The sequence below is a fragment of the Orcinus orca genome, chromosome 16, assembly GCF_937001465.1.
Source record: "Orcinus orca chromosome 16, mOrcOrc1.1, whole genome shotgun sequence".
NCBI classification, from domain to species: domain Eukaryota; kingdom Metazoa; phylum Chordata; class Mammalia; order Artiodactyla; family Delphinidae; genus Orcinus; species Orcinus orca.
The window spans coordinates 40,844,772-40,865,217 of record NC_064574.1 but is presented as its reverse complement, the minus strand read 5'-3'; the positions used below and the strand labels follow the sequence as shown (position 1 = coordinate 40,865,217).

The 20,446-nt window shown below is 37.6% G+C and overlaps 1 protein-coding gene across 1 annotated transcript in view; it reads right to left on the bottom strand.

Moving 5' to 3' along the window:
- MACROD2 (mono-ADP ribosylhydrolase 2) overlaps positions 1 to 15,436 on the bottom strand; it is a 1,997,895-nt gene extending 1,982,459 nt beyond the window's left edge. Inside the window, exons 1-2 of the mRNA XM_049699229.1 lie at positions 15,106 to 15,436; positions 9,196 to 9,312 (exon numbers count right to left, since the gene is read on the bottom strand). Of these exons, the coding sequence (XP_049555186.1) occupies positions 9,196 to 9,312; positions 15,106 to 15,151 (163 nt within the window). The 5' untranslated portion in view covers positions 15,152 to 15,436. The remainder of the gene's footprint in view (positions 1 to 9,195; positions 9,313 to 15,105) is intronic.
- Positions 15,437 to 20,446: the final 5,010 nt, after the last annotated feature.

The window sequence follows — 20,446 nt, the reverse complement described above, 5'->3', positions numbered from 1 at the left end:
ACCACAAACTACTAAGTGGATTTGTACACAAAGACCTCCACTAGACCCTATAAAATAAAATTCCAAAACAGTCACAGTTTCTACCTTCTAAAGCAGACAGTCCAAATTCAAACAAACTGTACATGTATTTACAGTTACAAGCATAGGAAAAAAGTCTACTTTCTATTATACACTGGCTATGAGCACAGACATGAGTAGGAGTCAGAAAAAGTTTCATGCAAGGGGAAGGTGCATTCTATAATAAGAGAAGGCTTTGGAGCTATGTAGACACACTGATGTCCTCTCTCAATTAGTTCTCCTCAAAACCCTAAGAAGGAAAAACAAACAGCCCCAATGGGGTAACTAACATATGAGGAGACAAGTTTAGGGAGGTCACAGGTTCTTTGACTAGGGTATATAACAGCAGAATTGGGATTTGATGACAGACACGTTTAATCCCAAAACCTGTGTATTCCCAGAGTTAACATAGAAGATACATATACTTATCAAAATAATAAAAATCACTCCCATTATTACACACCTGATGAGTATATAACAGTAAGCCTCAACTTATACAGAAATAAACAAAACAAAACAAAACCCTGAAAGTTTTTACCCCAACAGAATCACTAATACAGGAGAAGTATAAAATTTGGAAAATCTCTGGCTCTGTTATTTTCATATGGCAGACACAATCTCAAATCTAAGTTTAATGGGAGAATCACCTCCATGTTGGGATAGTCTGGATTCTTAAAAAAACTGAATATATCCTAATCCAATCTCTAGAGAACAACTAGCAATCTGAAATCCATGGCTTGCCCTGGACCTAGACCAAACTAAACCGTAATATTTCCAAACCTCCAAAGGCTCATATATCTTCTGCCCTGGCATGCATATGGCCAGGCATATGGACTTTTACTGAACTTTATTATCTATATTTGTTACTTGTTTCATCAGTAATTCTCAACTTGGTTCTAAATCAAAGGCTTCAATAAAACCGTAAACTATATTCAAATCCTTGTTTTGAATACTTATATAAAAATGTAACAACTAAATATTTGAAAAAAGAAGACAGACTTTTATAAAGACTCTTTTATACAGAAAGACAATCAAGGTGGGGACAGGGGTGGGGAGAAAGGAAAAGGTTGGCTTTGGCTACCACCAGTCTATAACCTATCTCATTTTGGTCTGCACTAACCAAAATGTATTTAAGTAAAACCATATTTACTAGTATAATTCATTTAATGGGTTAAAAAGAAAACTAACACAATCTGTGGTGAAGTTACAGACTTACAAAATAACACAGAAAGAACTTCTCATCTTGTGTTTTCAACACTGGGTCATCTTGATATGTATCAAAAAAAAAAAGGTGTTTGATTTTTGTTTCTACATTATTTTAAAAACAAGCTTAAATACAAGGACAATTTACATAGAACTTGGTACACGGTGCAATGTACGATAAAACTTATTTATGTGTTGTTAAAATAGTGTTGGAAAACAGTTTAAAAGACCAAGAGTGAGATAAAGGCAGAGGAAAAACAAAACCATGCAGTAAATTATGAATCACTATATGTTCTTTTCTTCGTATTCTTTTTTCTCTATTTTAGAAGTTAACCTTACTTCACAAATGTCTGACTAAACCAATGTTCACACCTTCACACAAAATATCATTACACAAAAATTTTTAATATTTTTATACATTAAAGTGAACGCTATTTATTCTCAAAATTCTCTTACTTAGCCTAATTCTTCCATGGGAAACCAAATTCTTTATCTGTAGCCAAGTTCTTTTTTGAAGCAAACCAACTAACTCAGTAAAGGGCTTAAGCAGGATATAATACTAATATAATTTCTTACAGTTGTTTTATGTGTCAAGAATCAATAATGCCAAAGTAAATGCATTTACAATGGTAATACCTTAAGATTTTTCTACACTTTAAAATCTTATTATATAATAGGCTTAAGTTTCTACATTTACACTCATTTAACTTAAGTTCTGTTGATATTTAAGTTCACAGAAATTGAAATAACGTTTAGTTACTAAGTACTATAAATAATAATACACAATGCTGATGAATACACATAACATAAATCCTCATCCTTGTGTCAACTAGTTAAATATCTATACAGTAGTTCTGTAAAACCTTAATTGTAGTTTATCATTAGGCTATCTAACTTTTAAAACAATAAAACCAACCTTATATTACAGAGATGCAAAGTATTTATTACCTACATTAAAAAGCAACTGGATTAATTTCTAAGCCCATTATTCCCACATGAATCTTTACAATACAGTGAAGAAAAGGTGGGAAGACAGAAAATAATGCATGAAAATACCATCAGGCAAATAGTTTATCATTTATTCAATTCACACAACAAATAATTACTGAATATCTACTGTGCAACAAGCATAATGCTAGATGCCACAGATATAAAGGAGAGTTAAGACAGACAACATGGTCCCTATGTTCACAGTAATTAACCTTACAAGGAGATAGATCTTGATCAGATAATCCTATGATTGAGTACATTAAAAACAAACTGATATTAATGCTGTATGAAAAGGATCATAGCTGTATGAAAGTATTTAATATAGGAAACTGTTCCAAAGTAAGGTTTCAGCGAAGACTCCAGACAGAATAGAAGGGTTTCAAGCTGGGAACTGAAAGCTGAGAAAAATTAACAAGGACGTGGAGATAAAAACAACCAGATAAAGACCCAGTAGTGGGAAGGAGCACAATACATTCCAGAAAAAGAAAGGACAGTGTGGCTAAATGCAGAGACCAAGAAAGGGAGTGATATAATAAGAAGCCAAAAAGGAGAGGGGCAAGATCATAGAAGAATTCAGGTCATTTAGGATTTTAGTCTTTATCCTAGTCTACTTTTCACTTTTGGAGTGAAAAATGACTGTTTCTAATATAAGTTCTACTTGTGCAACATCTTTACACGTAATGGAAACTTCACAAATAATTGTTTGAAGAATAAGCTAGAGTGGTCTTAGTTACTTGAGGCAAAAATAGCTTTCTGTTTTTTTAATTAAATTCATTTTAAGGTCATACAAGTGGGGAAAATAAATCACCACCTGCTGAAAATAAATGACTTGTACCTAAAAAGTTGAGATGTTTTGCTCTGAGCTTTCTTCTGCTTCTACAGATTATTTTACTTTTAAATTATAGTGCTCAAACTGAAAATAATATAAAAAGGGATCAATATCAAAAGACTATAATAGGAAACATTCCTTTCCAATTTCTATAAGCCTACTGAATTCCATCCTGTTATAAATACCATTTTCCTAACTATTCAGTCATTTTAAATTGTGGCCTGCCTTCCAACCAACAACATCAAATATTTAATAAAATAATGCAGTTAATATAGTTTTAAAATCTGCGGCAAAGCCCACCTCATCATAGTTATTAAAATTTTTTAATTTGTTTTACCATATGGTCCCTTACCCCTCTCCATATAATATTCAGCAACATAATTATATTCTTATTTCCTCATTCCTGGTGATTAATAAACATACTGACATTAAAAAAATAGTTATTGCTAATTTACTAAGGATAAAAATACTGGACTATGCACTGGGATTGAAATATGATTAAGATACTCTTTCTTTGATGATTTCTGAATATCAATATTCAACCTAGGACATACGTAAAATATAACAAAATTCAAAACCTACATTGAAATAAGATCTCAGTGTGATGGAGAGACTCAGCAATTTGGACTTAACTTATTCTTTGGTCAGCCATCACCTCTTATGAAAATCATTTAAAAGTAGAAATTAGTTTAAGAAAGCGAACGAGGTTGAGCTTCTAAGTTAACCAAAAGAAAGATTACACACATGCCCCTAGTCAACCCAAATATCTCAAAATATTTCTATACACCTCAAAAAATGGAAATTCAGACTTACAAAGACTTCACAGTTCAGGTTTTTGTAGTTAAGTGTTTTCAAATGACCTATAAATCAGATTTGAATATTACATATAAGATATGAAGTATGAAGTTTCTTTCTAAATGACCCTTTTAATATTTTGTCATACCTGAATAAAATAGCTTTATAGTTTCCACTTAACTCACCTTCATCATTTATTGTATTTTTCATCCCTTACTGTTCCATATAAACATTAAAAGTAAAGATTCACAGTCAATCTAAACTTACAGCTATAGCTATTTTCTCTGATACCAAACAGTAAGAGAAAATTAGCCTAAGCATGACAAAGTCATGCTTCTCTGAGTGGTATTCTAATAGAACCTCAGCATGGAAAGTAGCAAAAGAGAACAGAACACATAACAAGTAAACCTGAGAACTGAACTTCTGTCCCTACAAAGAAGCAATGTCATCCTTCTATCATATCCATCCATCCATTGATATATCTATATCTATCTTTGCCTTTCTACTATATCCTAGGACTACATTTTAGTAATTGTATGTATTTGTACAGGCACTATACTTTAAATGAGGCATTCCCATTTAACGCATGTGGGGGTAGGAAGAATGGGGAAAGAGGAAGAGAAAGATTCAAAATGCCAGTCAAAACTTAAAGAGAAAGAACTCTTTGGCTACTTTTGGAGCATTTCAGGAAACCAACTCAATCCAAAAGCTGGTAAATAAAAGGAAATCTAGCACTTATTCTGCCTTTTCTGTATAAACTGTACTGCATGAAAACAAAAAAAAGTTGATAAGGAAAAGTTTTTACAGAAGTCCAACTAATAAACGAAGGAGGAATGATAAAATTAGGATAACACTATTTTGCAACCCCTAATAAAATAATGGATCAATCATCAATGGCTGCTAAATTCATGAGGGAAAAAGTTGATAGGGAACTTTACAAAGAATGGATTAGACAGACAATAACTGAACCTAGCGATCAGTCTTATCACCACAGAGAGCGCTCACCAGACATCATGCAAAAAGAAGGTACAATAATCTATAAAGTATTCTTTCAAAAAGAATTAAACCCAACTCTGATCAGGCCTCTGAATTTAACTACCAGCTCATAAGAAACATAGAGGGACGGAGGAACACACTAAATGACAAAACAAAGATGCACTGAGCAAAATCCAAAATGTGAAAAATTCTGTAAGACAAATAACTTACTTCATTCAGCAGATAAATTACAACAGGGAAAAAGGACAGAAAGAGAAGAAACTATAGATTAAAAGAGACGTAAGAAATATATCAGTATGTGAACCTTGTTTACTAGATCTTGACTCAAGCAAACCAACTGTACAAAAAAGCAAAACTCTTGGGCTTCCCTGGTGGTGCAGTAGTTGAGAGTCCGCCTGCCGATGCTAGGGGACACGGGGTCGTGCCCCGGTCCGGGAAGATCCCACATGCCGCGGAGCGGCTGGGCCCGTGAACCATGGCCGCTGAACCTGCGCGTCCGGAGGCTGTGCTCCACAACGGGAGAGGCCACAACAGTGAGAGGCCCGCATACCGCAAAAAAAAAAAAAAAAAAAAAAAAAGCAAAACTCTTTATTAGACAATGAGAAAAATGTGAATACTAACTGGACATTTAATTACATTAAAGAATTAATTTTCTGATGTGAGAGTGCTGTGGTTATATTAAAACAACAAAAAAGTGTCCCTACCTTTTTAGAGATGCATGCATAGGCACACATACATATATTTACAGATAAAGTTGATAAGATATACAGGAATTGCTTTGAAACGGTCTGGGAGAAAGGTGCAGGGAGCACTGATATACATGAAATAAAACTGACCATCATTAACTGTTGAAACTGGGTGGTGGGCACAGAAAGGTTCATTACAGTACTCTATTTTTATATATGTTTTTAAATGCTCATATTAAAGTTTGAAAAAAATAAAGAAAAAAGAATTGTCCATTGTAGACTGTTAACCTCTGAGGCATTCTTATGTAACATACTGACTGAGCACACCTACACATGAGGCACTATTCCAGTTGCTAGAGACACAGATATAATAGAGAGACAAGCATTTTAAAATTCCCTACAACACAGCAACTGACAAATGAAATAGAATTATTACAGAATTGCTAACACAGAGGAAGAAGTAATTAGAAGCATATAATTCCAGAGATTTACTAATAGTAGTTGAAAAATATAAACATGAACAATAAGCAAATGGGGTTTTTTTGGTAATCATCTCCCATTCTTTCCTCTGCTGATCCCTAGTTCTCCAATATTAAGAAAGTAGTAAATCAAGGGGCTTCCCTGGTGGCACAGTGGTTGAGAATCTGCCTGCTAATGCAGGGGACACGGGTTTGAGCCCTGGTCTGGGAGGATCCCACGTGCCGCGGAGCAACTAGGCCGGTGAGCCACAACTACTGAGCCTGCGCGTCTGGAGCCTGTGCTCCGCAACAAGAGAGGCTGCGATAGTGAGAGGCCCGCGCACCGCAATGAAGAGTGGCCCCCACTTGCCACAACTAGAGAAAGCCCTCGCACAGAAACGAAGACCCAACACAGCAAAAATAAATAAATTAATAAACTCCTACCCCCAACATCTTCTTTAAAAAAAAAAAAAAGTAGTAAATCAAAATAAAAATATTATCTACTTGCTTCCTCTTTTCTGCACATTGATTTTTATATTATTTGGCAATTTTTGGTTTCCTTTTGTTAAGAAAACTTAAAATTAAAATTATGACAAATACATCTGGCTACTACTCCTCTCATTATTATTTAACTTTGTTACAATAAAATAACAAGAAGCATTTAATTAAAGTAAAAGAAAACTGAGCAAAGTTAAGAAAAAAACTTATTAAACAATAGCTTGAGAACGTTCCATGTAATCATGAATATCAAGGCCATGACACATGGCCTTCTATAAAAACATAGGTAATAATGATAAACTACTAAATTTAAAATAGGCATGTTGTGCTAGCCCAATAAATAGTATTCCTTTCCTACAAATCAGAAACTATATGACACAGAATTATAAACAGACTTCTTTTAAAACTTAGTTTGAAATCTCATACTTAAAAGATTAAACTATTATAAATATCAATACCTATATATATATACATTTATAAGCAGTGGCTTAAACACTTAGAAATAAAATATAAAAATGTAACTTTACAATTGTCCTTTATCATTTTTTAAAGATTTATATTTTTAAAGGATCTTTCAAACTAATAAAATACTAAAACTCTCTTGACTAATATTTTAGTGTAACTGAGCACTGGGTAGGTAATGCTGCAACAAAGCACTATGAAAGATACATATAACGCAAAGAAATTAACAGTTATTACTTATAAAATGAGTCATTCCATTTCATGAAAAAAAGAAGAGACCAGTCACCAATTTCCAGGTCACAACAGAGAGAAGTAACATTAGATGGAAATAAGACATTGTTTAATAGAAACACAATTTTGAGTACACCACCTAGTTCCTCGTGAAGAACTTTCAAGTTCAAAAAAATATGAAGGAAAGAAACGAAATATAGAGAGCAGTTGTAAACCACTGTAAAGCTCATATTGGGAGAAAGGATTAAATATACAGACTCTTGTTAGGGAATAACAATGTGAGGTGTTACTCGATGTATCGTCTCTGATTAGGCAGAAATATTTTGGGCTGTGGCTATCTCTGAAAATATCCAACTCCGAATTCTCTAACCACCCAGTTCAACCCTACACTCCCACGTGCTGAATATTCAAATAGAAGCAACCAACATAAAAAGGCCAAGCCTCTACACACAGGTGAGCAGACCCAACACTGGGCAATGCAGCCTGGGTATCACTATTGCTTTTTCAATTATTCTGGCAACAACAGAAATCTACCTCTATTTCAGGAGGCAAAATCTGTTAAAGAAGATCATCAGGTATTGCATCCTTAGAAAACTGACCACCTACAATAGCAATGAAGAAAGAAAATCAGATGAATGAAGCACAAGTGAAAGAGAGATTCACTTGCCACAAAAAGTGGAGCTGAAGTATTCAATATCAGCTTCTCATAAACAAAAGAATAAATAACAGACCCAACCATGAAGAGGCATATGGCCCTAGTTCAGTCAAGGCCCAGAGATCTGTCCTTTTGATTTATATTCTTTTCATTACACAGCACTACCTTCTCTCAATGATGTCTTAATTAGCCCATTATTAAAACAACTGCATTTACTGAAGACACTGGGCAAGCAGGTCAGACGTGTACATCCCAATCAGCTTGTTCAGTGACCCCAATAGAACCTGGGATACAGCCACTACCCCATTTGCCCAAGGTCACACATTTTTCTGGGAAAGCAAAGGCTTTGCTTTCCCAGAAAAACAAAATTCCCTCTAAAGCCCAAACACTCAGATAAGCATGTTCTCTTCACAGACACCAAAGGCTAATTTGGCTGCTGTTTCCCACAGATTTTGTCCACAGGAATTCCACGCTAGTCTTCTTGTTCCGGGTCCATAGTATACTCTACAGTTCCACCAATCTAAGACCACAACCTGTGAAATTAGAATGTCCTCAGTCCCTTTCATAAAATTATCTTTCTTTTGAAACATTTATGTATTCTAAAAAGCACCCTGTTTCTTCTTAAATTTCACATTCAGACTATTAACACCAATGAGTGTTCATTCAAAGATAACATATTAAACTTCTATTAAATCTATTATGTTGTTTTTATAACTGTTTCCATATACCTTTTCAATACTTAACAGTTCATTTATATGCTAACACATATATTTTCCGTCAAACTATCTAGAGTCTCATCAAACCATAAAAACTTTGAGAGTGAGTAAATTTTACCATACAAATACTTTACCAATAGCACATCATACAAAATATATACTCTTCTTTAAATTATGTGAAATGTTATTTGTTTTTTCTCTATCCTTCCTAATATACTATCTTTCAACTGTATCCAATCCTGAAAATAACTTGAAGAAATGCGATATATATGAACCAAATCAAAACAAACTCAAAAGGCCATCTCACTAAAGCAACATATCCCTAATATCATTTGCTCCAACAACTACTACAGAATAGTTTTTTTAAAGTATCTATAAAAAAGTACATAATATAAATGTGGTATATCTCCAAACATGAATTATGTTAAAATAATTTCTTAAGTTTAAATAACACAGAGTAGATTGCTAAAAGCAATTAAATGACAGCCAATTATTTCATATAGCAAAAATGACATCTCTTTATTAAATGCCAGGTATTCAATTCTATCAATAATTGTCCTGCAGAAGTCATAAATCAATGAGAACAGTATCTACTTGAAAAATGTTCTGAGAAACTTACCATCATTTTGACTCTTGCCCTTCATCTCCTCTTTCCATGATGGGATGGTGTTCAAGGGAACATAGTCCCTTAGGTATTCTTTGCGTCTCTCCTCTACGGTCATCTTCAGCAAACGTTCTTGCAAAATAAAAGCAGAATCTCCATTTGTATTTAACTTTTAAGTTCAGGAATTATTTTACAATTTAAATATTAACCACATTAAACTAACCAAAGAATTGGTGTGGCCTTGAAGAATACCAAAATCAAATCTAATGACTCCATATTTGAGTGTTAAAAGGTGTCAAATTAATACTACATTAGTAGGGGGAAAAATAAGATCTAAGCTTGATGAGGAAGACGTCCTTGCGATAGTCCAAGAAAGAAGTAAACTCTTTTAAACATCTACTGACAGTCTACTATGTGCCAGGTGATATGTTTATACACTGCAGGTACAAAGGTGACCTTTAACTTTGAGGAGTTCACAAGACATAAGAGGATACGGATAAGATAAAAAATAATAGCTACATAAATACAAAATCCTAAGACAAATAAGTACAAATGCTAACAGCACAAGAAAAGCAGCCACCAAGATATTTACTTAATTCTACAATGCCATCAAAAATAAAAGTGCCCTTTCAATTAATAATACCATTATGGAGGTGATATAAACAATACTTTAAGTATAAATCTTGATTATAAGATTAAAACATTTTAAACACTTTGAAGTAACAATAGTTGATGTTATTTATGAAGAACACACTGTGTGCCAGGTACTTCACATGTATAATTTTATTAAAATAATCTTCCCAACACTCAGCAAAACTGATAGTATTATTATCCTGATTTTGCAGATAGGGAAATGAAGCACATCAAAGTTCAGCAGTTTGTCCAAAGCAAGAGAGCTTTCCATTAAAATTCACTCAGATATCTCCATTAGTAAAAAACTATAGCCTATACCGTTAGACACCATACTGTACTACCTTCTCAAGAAAAGCTTCCCAAAGGAGGTGACATGTATGCTCGTTCCTGAAGGACAGGTAGAATTCTGCCATGAAGAGGTAAGAAATAAGGATATTTCAGACTAGTAGAGCAATGTAAACAAAGATAAGGAGATACGAATAGTTTAATGAAGCTGCAAGATATGTTACGAGGAGGGAAAGTGGCCACAGAATTGAAAAGTAACTAGAAACATGAATTAAAACGAAAATGTACAGGAGTCTGTATACTATGCCGAGCCATTTAATCTTATTCTATAAAGTACACCACTAATAGTCAAAGTTGACTATTCATATCCTAGAAGGTACATAAAATGACCCACTAGGATACTGGGGGAACAAACTAAAAAATTCTATTTATTTCGAACTTAAGGAAATAAATTAGATTTATTTACAAATAAATTAAGATTTTCTAATATTCAATATATAAACTGACACTGGCAACCTCACTCATTCTGTATGTCAGCTGTCATGTATCATATATTTACTTTACCAAAGATCGCCACAATGTAGAGCAATTGACAGTCATACTCTCACTCTCCAATTCTCTTTCAGCATATTACAAAGTATTGTAGTTTAGATGAATGGATTTAAGGACAGCATCTAGTTTTAGGTAATCTAACCCTCATAAAATAATCACTTTAAAAGATTCTTTCACAGAAATAAACTGCAGAAAGTATTAAGGTAAGCACAAGTGAAAAAATGTTGGGCAACCAACATTTCTCCCTGCTCCTAGAACTGGCTTTTCTTCAGCCACAACAGGAGACCAAAAAACAAGATTTTCATCAGATGTGATATATTCAAATCACAATACTACAATACTCAACACTATATTGAATTTAAGATGCCTAGACCATTCAAGTTGAAAACAAGAATCTGGAACTCAGGAAAGATCTAGCCTAGAGATTTGGAAATTATAACCTAAAATTCTAGGCCTACAGGAAATTCATTGGGGAGGGTAAGACAGGGGACCAAACCTCAAACAAACAACATTTAGGGAGTGAACACAAAGAGGAAAAAAAATGAAATAAAACTTAGATGTCACTGAAGGTACAAGGTGAATCAGGGTCCCACTGAAGTGGAAACCAGCAGAGAAAAGAGTTTTAATGAGGAGAAAAGGGGAAATCTTGTCAATTGCTACAGAAAGATCAAAAAGAATGAAAATTAATAAGCCATGGGTTTTTATCAACTGGGTCAAGAACAACACTGAAAAGAGAACAAAATGGTTAACAGCTCTGTCTGGATTCTAACACCAAATCATGTAAATCTATGTGATCTTGTATTACTTAATCTCTCTATGGCTCAGTTTCTTTTTCAGGTAGTTGGTAGGTATTATTCCCAACTTACAGATAAGGCAACTAAGACAGAGAGGTTGAATAACTTACCTAAGGTTCCGCAGCTAGTAAGCAGTACAACTAGGATTCAAACCCAGGCAAAAGGTGTTATAAGTTCTTGACCTTAAAATACACTACCTCACAGGGTTGTTGTGAGAATTAAATGAGATAATCCAAGTAAGTTACTTAAAATAGTGCTGGGCACACAAACAGGACTCAAATAGTAACTATTTTTATATGAGTACCATCATCATTGTTATCACTGAATGATTTTAGGAACATTAGTTTCCTTGGAACATAACTTGAGATCCAGGAGATTTTGAGGGACTGAGGAAAAGAAGGAAAGTGAGAACAGCAACTCCAAGGTGAAGCCCTGTGGAAGGAAGGCTACCTTCCTTGATCGTTGTTATAGGATGAGGAGAGGAACCCAAAGACACTGAGAAACTAAACATACCCAAAAGAGAATAAATGATAGTACAAGATCTCAAATAATACAGATGAGATAAAGGGCACACACAGAGGGGTTAATCCTTAGAAACAAAGATGAAAAGTGCTTCCTCTAAAAGAGGAAGAAAGCTGAAAGAACAACAGACATGTAAAGAAACAAAAGAGACTATGGAAAATGTTAGGGCTGTTCATGTTATATGACATGTATTTTCTCCGTGAATTAAAAGGCAATGTCATCTGTTTAGCATACGAACTTAAGGTCTTGATGGAATAGGAAACTTGAAGGGAATGGTAAATTTGAAATAATCACACGGAGGAGGAAAAGTGACGACTAGTGTTTACCAAAGCACTACTAAAAAAGTTCAGATCACTAATATGGAAATACAGCAATATCAACGATCAGGATGAAAGATATTACGGAGCAACTTGTATTTTCAGTGAGTCTCAGAAGTACATATGGGAATGCAACCTGGCCTCTGTCATTCCATTTACTTAAAAGTTTAAGTGTGGACACTTAGGAAAAAAAGAAGATGAATAATAAGACAATAAGATAAAACACTGAGAATTGAACTTTCAGTACTTGAAATGATAATACACATTGAGTGGTTCTGAACTAGGGCACAAAATATTAAATCAACACTGTTTATTTAACCTATGTGGACTTGAGAATTCCTTAGTTATTTATTTAAACGATGAAACATACTGGGGGACACAGTCATATACACAGTTTCTTCAGCTTTACACAAAACTTTTCCTTAAAGAATGTTTCACCTTTGCAGATGTGCTTAGTAGATGGTATACTGAGTTAAAATATATTTAAAGAATGCCTTGACATTTCAATGAGGTGGGTAAGCCTTCCTTTAGATTTAAATAACAGGTACAAAAATACGATACCCCCCTCTCCAGTACAATTCAGAAAAAGGTCACGCTTTCCATCAGCTTCTTAATACTAACTACTGTCCTGGAAATCCTCACCTCCTTCTTGATGGTATAACATATGGGTTTATATATATATATATATATGTATATGCATATATATATATGTTTATTGAAGTATAGTTGATTTACAATATTATACGTTACTAAATATTCCAAAAATAGATATCCTGATAAGACGCTGACACACTAAAAAGTCTTCAAGTCACAATAACTTTCTCTTTTAATGCAAAAATATGTCAGTTTTGGACAAGAGAAAATTTTACTTTGTTAACTGCCTTCTTTAATTGTGCATTTGCTTCTCTGTTTAGATAATATTAATTTGGTAATATTTTCCCCTATTATTAGAAGTAAAAGAAGAAAAAAAAATCAAGACATTAAAGTTTTAAAAATGCTTGCTTATGAAAGTCCAACAGTGTAGATGTTAAATGAAGGAATCATTGTAACATTGTTACTTTAGGAACATTATTATGACAGAAAAATATAATAGTTCTTAAGTAATCGCTATAATTTCATCAATTATTCATATATTGAAAACAATCTCCATGTTTTCCACTATTTTGCCTTCATTATTATCAATAATACAAACCTAACATTTCAAGACCATCAATAAAAATGGGCATAAAAGATTTTTCAGTGTTTACAAGGTAAATCCTTGTTGAAACTCAAATACCTTCTATTGCGAAAACAAAGCAAAACTATTTTACGCTACTTTATATATCAGCCTATTATTCTCAACAGCATTTGATTTGCGACACCAAAATTTAGTTCTATATATGTCCATAATCATTAAAACATAATTAAATGGCATAGTCTGTCAATATTTAAAGACCATTTTAATTGGGTCGTTCAGTTATGCTATGTTAAATCTTCCCAGTAGTTAATGTGAAAAAAAGTCCCTCCTCATCCCCTTCCTCATGCATTGTTTTAAGTAGGCCCCTACATAAAGGATTTTTTCCCCCATATTCATTCCCTTTCTTTCATCCACTGTTTGGCCTTATTTATAAAGACCAGCAGTTGCAATAAGAATCCACAGATTTTAAAGAACTATTATCAAGGAAATTAACTTTCACTCTAGTCACCCCTTTATCCTTGTTCTATAAAAAAGATGAGATACGTAGGAGAGATTTGCACTTCCCTCACTCGACCTCACTCCTGATACAGAGCAGTAGCAGTGCGAATACTTTTTACTACATTTCTGTACAATCAGCTGCTAAAGAATTTTTTTTAAAAAAGGAAAGAGAAAAGGAAGGAAGGAAGGAGAAAGAAGAAAGAAAGAAAGAAAAGAAAAGAAAAACTTCAGAGACTCAAGTTTTACCTTGGAATATTCCCTAACTATGATGCCAGAGAAAAACAGGGAGGGAGTTGGATAAAAGAGGGTTGGGTCGCACACCTCTGCGTCTCATCGACATCAGCGTCACCGTCAACCTGGCTGATCTGGATAAACTTTGATCTGCACGAAACTCAGGGATGGGCTCATTCACAGAGAGCGACATCAGTCTCATACTCTTACTCGGAGCAACTTCAGACTATGAATGGGGATGGAATCTAGAGGAAGTCACTGCAGAGAAAAGCCCATTCAGACTTCTCTGACTGCACTTAGCCTCGCGGACAAGACCCACTCGTTTTAGGTTCCCCCAGAGATCCAGGTTTCAAAGTCACACTGCGGCGCAGAAACAGGGGCCCTGGCTGAACACCCGAAGGTGGGGACGCCCAGCCAGCGGATGGGCAGGAGACAGGGGACAGAGGCGAGGAGTGAACGTCTGAGGCTCGGCGGGCGCGGAGCAGCAGCAGCAGCTGCAGCCGCGGTGCCAGCTGGTGGGCACGTATTCGCGGGACACCCGGGCCGGGAGTCCGAAAGTCCCAGCTGGGGTCCGGGAACAGGGTGCGGGGGCCTGAACAAGTTGTACGGAGCCCGCGGGCCGCCGCGCGGCGGTCCGCGCCGCTAGCGGGGCGAAGGTGACCGGGCGCGGCGGGCGGCAGAGAGGGGCGTGCGCCCACACGTGTGCTAGCGGCAGGTACCCGGGGGCGGCGCGTGCACGCCGGCGTGCGCGCGCGTACGCGCGTGTGTACACACGGACCCGCCAGGGAGGCGGCACCGGCCAGCCGGGCGCGAGGCGGGAGTGGGGCGGAGGGCGCCGCTGCACACACAGCCCTGACTCCCGCCCCCACCCCACCCCACCCCACCCCCGCCCCCCGGGACTCGACGGGCCGGTTACCTTTCTCCTCTCTCCACACCTTTTTCTTCTTGTTGCTGGGGTACATGTTGCTGTGGGGGTGGCTGGCTTTAAGCTGCAAGTTCCCCAGGCTCACGGGCAAACAGGGTGTATGCGGAGTGGGAGGGGTGGGAGGGGGCGCTCGGGAGGGAAAAAGTGGAAGAGGCTCCGGGTCCCGCGCCGCTCGCCGCTCTCCAGTCGCCGCCCTCCTCCCTCTGTACGCACTTGGTTCCGGCTCCCACCTGCCTCAGCCCCGCGGCAGCCACCACAGCAGCACCTCAGAGCCTGTCAACTAGGTCACGCCTCGCGCTAACCTAACACCCGCGCAGGCCCCGCCTCCCAGCCTCTAGCCAGCGCCGCCTCCCATTGGCTGCACCGCCCGCCGCTCTCCGCGTTCCAGCTGCCGCGCGCCCCGACTTCGGCCCCAAGGCGCACGCGCAGGCGCAGGCTCGGGCCCGACGCCGAGGACGTTGGGGAGCTGAAGGAGGCGGAGCCAAGGCTCGAGGGGGCTGGAGGTGGCTCACGACTGGGGCGGGGCGTGGGGCGGCCCCGCGGGAGCACCGTGAGGCGCTGGGCGCTTCCTTGCGGCTTCGCGGCGCTGGGAAAACCCGAGGGCGTGGCCTACTGGAAGGGCCAGGTGCGCCAGGTGATTGCGCGCTGACAGGGAAAAGCTGCCTCAGGGCCTGGAAGAAGTGGAAGTGGGAGGAGATGTAAGTCAACAAGAATTGTATACTTTCACTGTCACCGCCCCGTCTGGACGGATTTTACCGGATAATCTGAAGCTTTCCTCTTGGTGGGCAAATATAACCGAAAGAAGTGAAAGGATTAGGAAATGGTTCCAGACCATATACAATCAGCTCCTTGACCTTGTAGTAAAAATTATGTATTTCACTCGACTCCGGTGAAGTCTGGAAAGAACAAAAGTAAACTGAACTACTCAAGGGTTTAAGAACCGGGGAGTAGTGGGCAACCAGAACCTTATACTGGAAACGGAAAGAAGTCACATCAAAGCAAGTTCAAGTGGGTGTTAACCAGAGCCCGTCATCTTATCGGTTTTATTCCCCCACCAATTGCTTCAGTTAAGGCGCTAGTCTAAAGGGCTCGCTTGAATCTGGGCAATGCTAGTCTGCAGGTGATCTGAAAACCCGGCTCCGTTCGAGTCCACCATAGGAGTAGGGTGACCTAGAATTTAGAGGAAGTTTGGTAACCCCATCCCCAAATTTATGGTGTTTCTAAATATCACACAAGGCTGATTTGGTGGATGTGGTGAATCCACATTTAGTTGACAATTGGGGTGCTGTGTTATCTGTGTTGTACTTAAGCCAGGTGTGTAAGAGCAAATAATTATTTGGAACAGGTTTTTAATAATAAGAGGAAGGAAGGGGGGGCCCTTAAGAATTGTAAAGAATGAAATGTTTTGAGTAACAGGACACTCTCATGAGGATGATTAATAACAGTAAGATAATTTTGTTAATTTTGACATTGTTTCTGCTTCTGTTTTTCTCTTAATGCTGTGAAGTACATAAAAATTTGTTTGAGAGAAATAGGGAAAGCTTCAAGAAGGAAGTGACATTTGAGCTAATAATGAAAATATGCACTTATTTGTTGGCAGTGGAAATAAAAGCGGGACTCTAAGGCACATTACCAAGGTAGTATCAATAAAACTTGGTAATGAAATAGATTTGGGGAAGAGAATAAGAAAGACAAAGAATCTAGGGTTTCACGGTATAGTTGAGGAAAATAGCAATATTAATAATATTTGGCAATACAGGAGCAGTTTCAGATTTAATGGGAAAGATATTGAGTCCTCAGTTAGAAATGCAAAATGCAATGTGTGCAGGAAAGTGCATTATACTGGGCACCTTCTCTTCTGTTACAACAGAGAAGCTGTTTCCACCCCAACCCAGAGCCAGTTCTTCCACCTGTGCTTTCTTTCTTTTTTTAAATGTTTATTTATTTATTTATTATTTTTGGCTGCGTTGGGTCTTTGTTGCTGTGCGTGGGCTTTCTCTAGTTGCGGCGAGCGGGGGCTACTCTTTGTTGCGGTGCGCAAGCTTCTCATTGCGGTTGCTTCTCTTGTTGCGGAGCACAGGCGCTAGGCGTGCGGGCTTCAGTAGTTGTGGCTCGCGGGCTCTAGAGCGCAGGCTCAGTAGATGTGGTGCACGGGCTTGCAGTATGTGGGATCTTCCCAGACCAGGGCTCAAACCCCTGTCCTCTGAATTGGCAGGCAGATTCTTAACCACTGCACCACCAGGGAAGTCTGCCACCTGTGCTTTCTTAGAAGAACTGCACTACTGATTATCCTTTATCTCATGTTGACTCAAAGAACTGGGACCATCCATCAACTTTTAAACTTTCTCAGGTTTCTCACATGTTAAAATAAATAAAATAAAAATAAATACAAATGCCTCCCGTGACCCCACACTCCTACTGCTAAGGGAAGTTACTTTCCAAAGTAGCTTCCTCCTTTCCAAAATGTTGTGTCAATTTTCTTGTATCCCACTTTCTGCTCTTCAGTCCACTCTAATCTGGGTTCTATCCTATAAATAAACTTAAACGGCTGTTACTAAGGTAATCAATGGCCTTCATGTGATATTTAATGGACATTTTTCAATCTTTCTCTTACAAGATCTCTCAGCAGCATTTAATAGTATTAACCTCTTATTCCTCCTGACAGCATTCTTTTCCTTTAATTTTGTCAGCCTTTTGAGTTTCCTCCTGTCTGGTCATTTCTTTATAGCCTCCTTTGTTAGCCCATCTTACTTTTCAGCCATTACATTTTGGAGTTCATTCTTTGAATAATTTCATCCATATTCATGGCTTCAGTTATAACTATAATTCTCAACCAGGGGCAATTCTGCCTCCCTTGGGGACATTGGCAATGTCTGGAGACATTTTTGGTTGTCACACCTGAGGGAAAAATGCTACTGGCATTGAGTGAATGTAAACCAAGGATTCTGCTAAGCATCCTACCATGCACAGGACAGTCCCCTGCAATAAAGAATGCCAATACCGTTGAGGTTGGAAAATCCTGAGTTACATCAATGACTCCCACATTTATTAACTACAGGAAAGTTTTCTTACCCCTCTGCCCTGAATCTAGAGTTATCTTGTCAAGTGTGATCAGGTCAATTTACTGTTGTAAATCATTCAGTGACTTTGTGGTGGACTTTACCATGGATTGAACTGAGTTCCCCCAAAATTCATATAGCCCACAATGTGCTTATATCTAGATATAGGGTCTTTAGGAGGTAATTATGGTTAACTGAGGTCATAAGGGTGGGGCCCTAATCCAGTAGGACTGTGGCCTTATAAAAAGAAGAGTTCACACTCTCTCTCTCTCCCCTTCCCTCTGACTCCTGCATTCTAACTCCACTGTCCCCCATCATGTAAAGACCCAGTGAGAAGGCAGCCTTCTGCAAACCAGGAAGAGAGCCTTCACAAGAAGCAGACCATGCTGTACCCTGATCATGGACTTCCAGCATCCAGAACTGTGAGAAAACTAACTTCTGTTGTTTAAGCCGCCCAGTGTGTGGTATTTTGTTATGGCAGCCCAAGATGACTAACACAGTCTTATAAAAACTGAATCATTTAGAAGTGACCATCACCTACCAATTCTGCTTTACCATGCTCCACCCCCACCACCCATCTCTGATTCCAACCATAGCAGCCCTTAGAGCTTTTCAGTTCCTTGAACATGTCTTATTCTCACCACATGGCCTTTTCACATGTTTATCACTATACCTAGGACATGTTTTGCTTAGTTAACCCATTCTCATTCTTCAGAGTTTAGCTGGCAAAATTCACTCCCTGGCAAAGCCCTTCCTGATTCTGATCCCACCTGACCTCTACGTACAGCTTCCTCTTCTGTGTCCTCAGTACTCATTCATTTTCCTATAAAGCACTTTTTATAGTTTGTAATTATACATTTATTTTTGTGATTATTTCATTAATATTTGCCTTTCACTCTAGACTTATAAACTCTCTGAGGACGGGAAATATATCTTGTTGCTCACCATCCACAGAAAATGCACAATACTTGGCACATAATAAAAATGTATTGAATAACTGAAAGTTAAGTGAGCATCCATAGAGAAATGCTGGCAAAACTAAGGAGGAGCACATGACACCAAAATGTGAGCCCCTAATTTAATGTGAAGACCAAGAGAGGAACTAACAAATAAAATTAATGAACACCTCAAAGAGTATTACCTTTCATCTTTAGCATATAGCAGATTTTCAACATGTAAATGAATGAGGCAGGGAGTGGTAGAAGAAGAATGAGAAGTTGTGTTCAAAAGTGTAAAAAAGTAACTGCAATTCAATTTTCAGAGAAACCAATAATATGTTTTCAAGAAGATGTTTATGGTCAGAAATGTCAGATGTCTCACAGAGATCAAGTAGGATAAGAACTGAGAAAAGATAATTGGATTTATAGTCTATGTAAATTAGTGAAAATAAAAACAAGTAGTTGAAGAATAAGTGAGACGCAACAAGCCAGAAGCAGTGATTAAGGAGTATTCTTTCAAGATGTTTAGAGGCTAAGGGATAAGTAGAAAAGATAGCAGTAACAAGGATACGAGAGTCAAGGGAAAATTTTTCTAGGAGAGGTGGAATGAAGAGTTTTTAAATTAAGAAGAAGATTGGTACAAAAAGATTGAAACAAAAAGAGAGAGAGAGAAAAAGTTAGAAGAGAAAAGAACAAATGTTAGATAGAGTGAAGTACCAGAGAAAGTAAATGTGGAAAGAATCAAAAGTGAGAGAAGTTTGGATTTAGAATATAGGAAGTGCATTTCATCTTTTGGGATGAATTAGGAAAAAAAGAACAGATGGAGATTCAAAAATGTTTTTTTAATAAAAAGGAAGGAAGTCGAGGTAAGATAGGTCAAATGGCCTCAGTTTCCATGAAAATAGGAAGCAAAATCATCTGCTGGAAGATGCTGATAATTCTGGATCCAAATGGGGACTGGAAAAAAAGGTTGTTTGAAGAATGTTTAATGGATGATATTAAGAGTTTAAATAAATTTTATTTAGATACTTTTTTAAAGTACAGCAGTTGGGCCAGTTCTATTTTGAAGTCTCTTGGTGAGAGGAAAAGATATTAGGGACACTGGTAGACTGAATAATGGTCCCAAAGATCTCCAGGACCTAATCTCTAGAACCTATGAATGTTACTTTATTTGGCAAAAGGAACTTTGCCAATATGACTGAGGATTTTGAGATCAGGAGATTATCTTGTATTTTGGTGGTGCCTAAATGTAATCGCAAGTGTCCTAAGAGGGAGACAGAAGGAGATTAAACCACAGAAGGGGAGAAGGCAAATGATGATTGTGCACAGATTAGA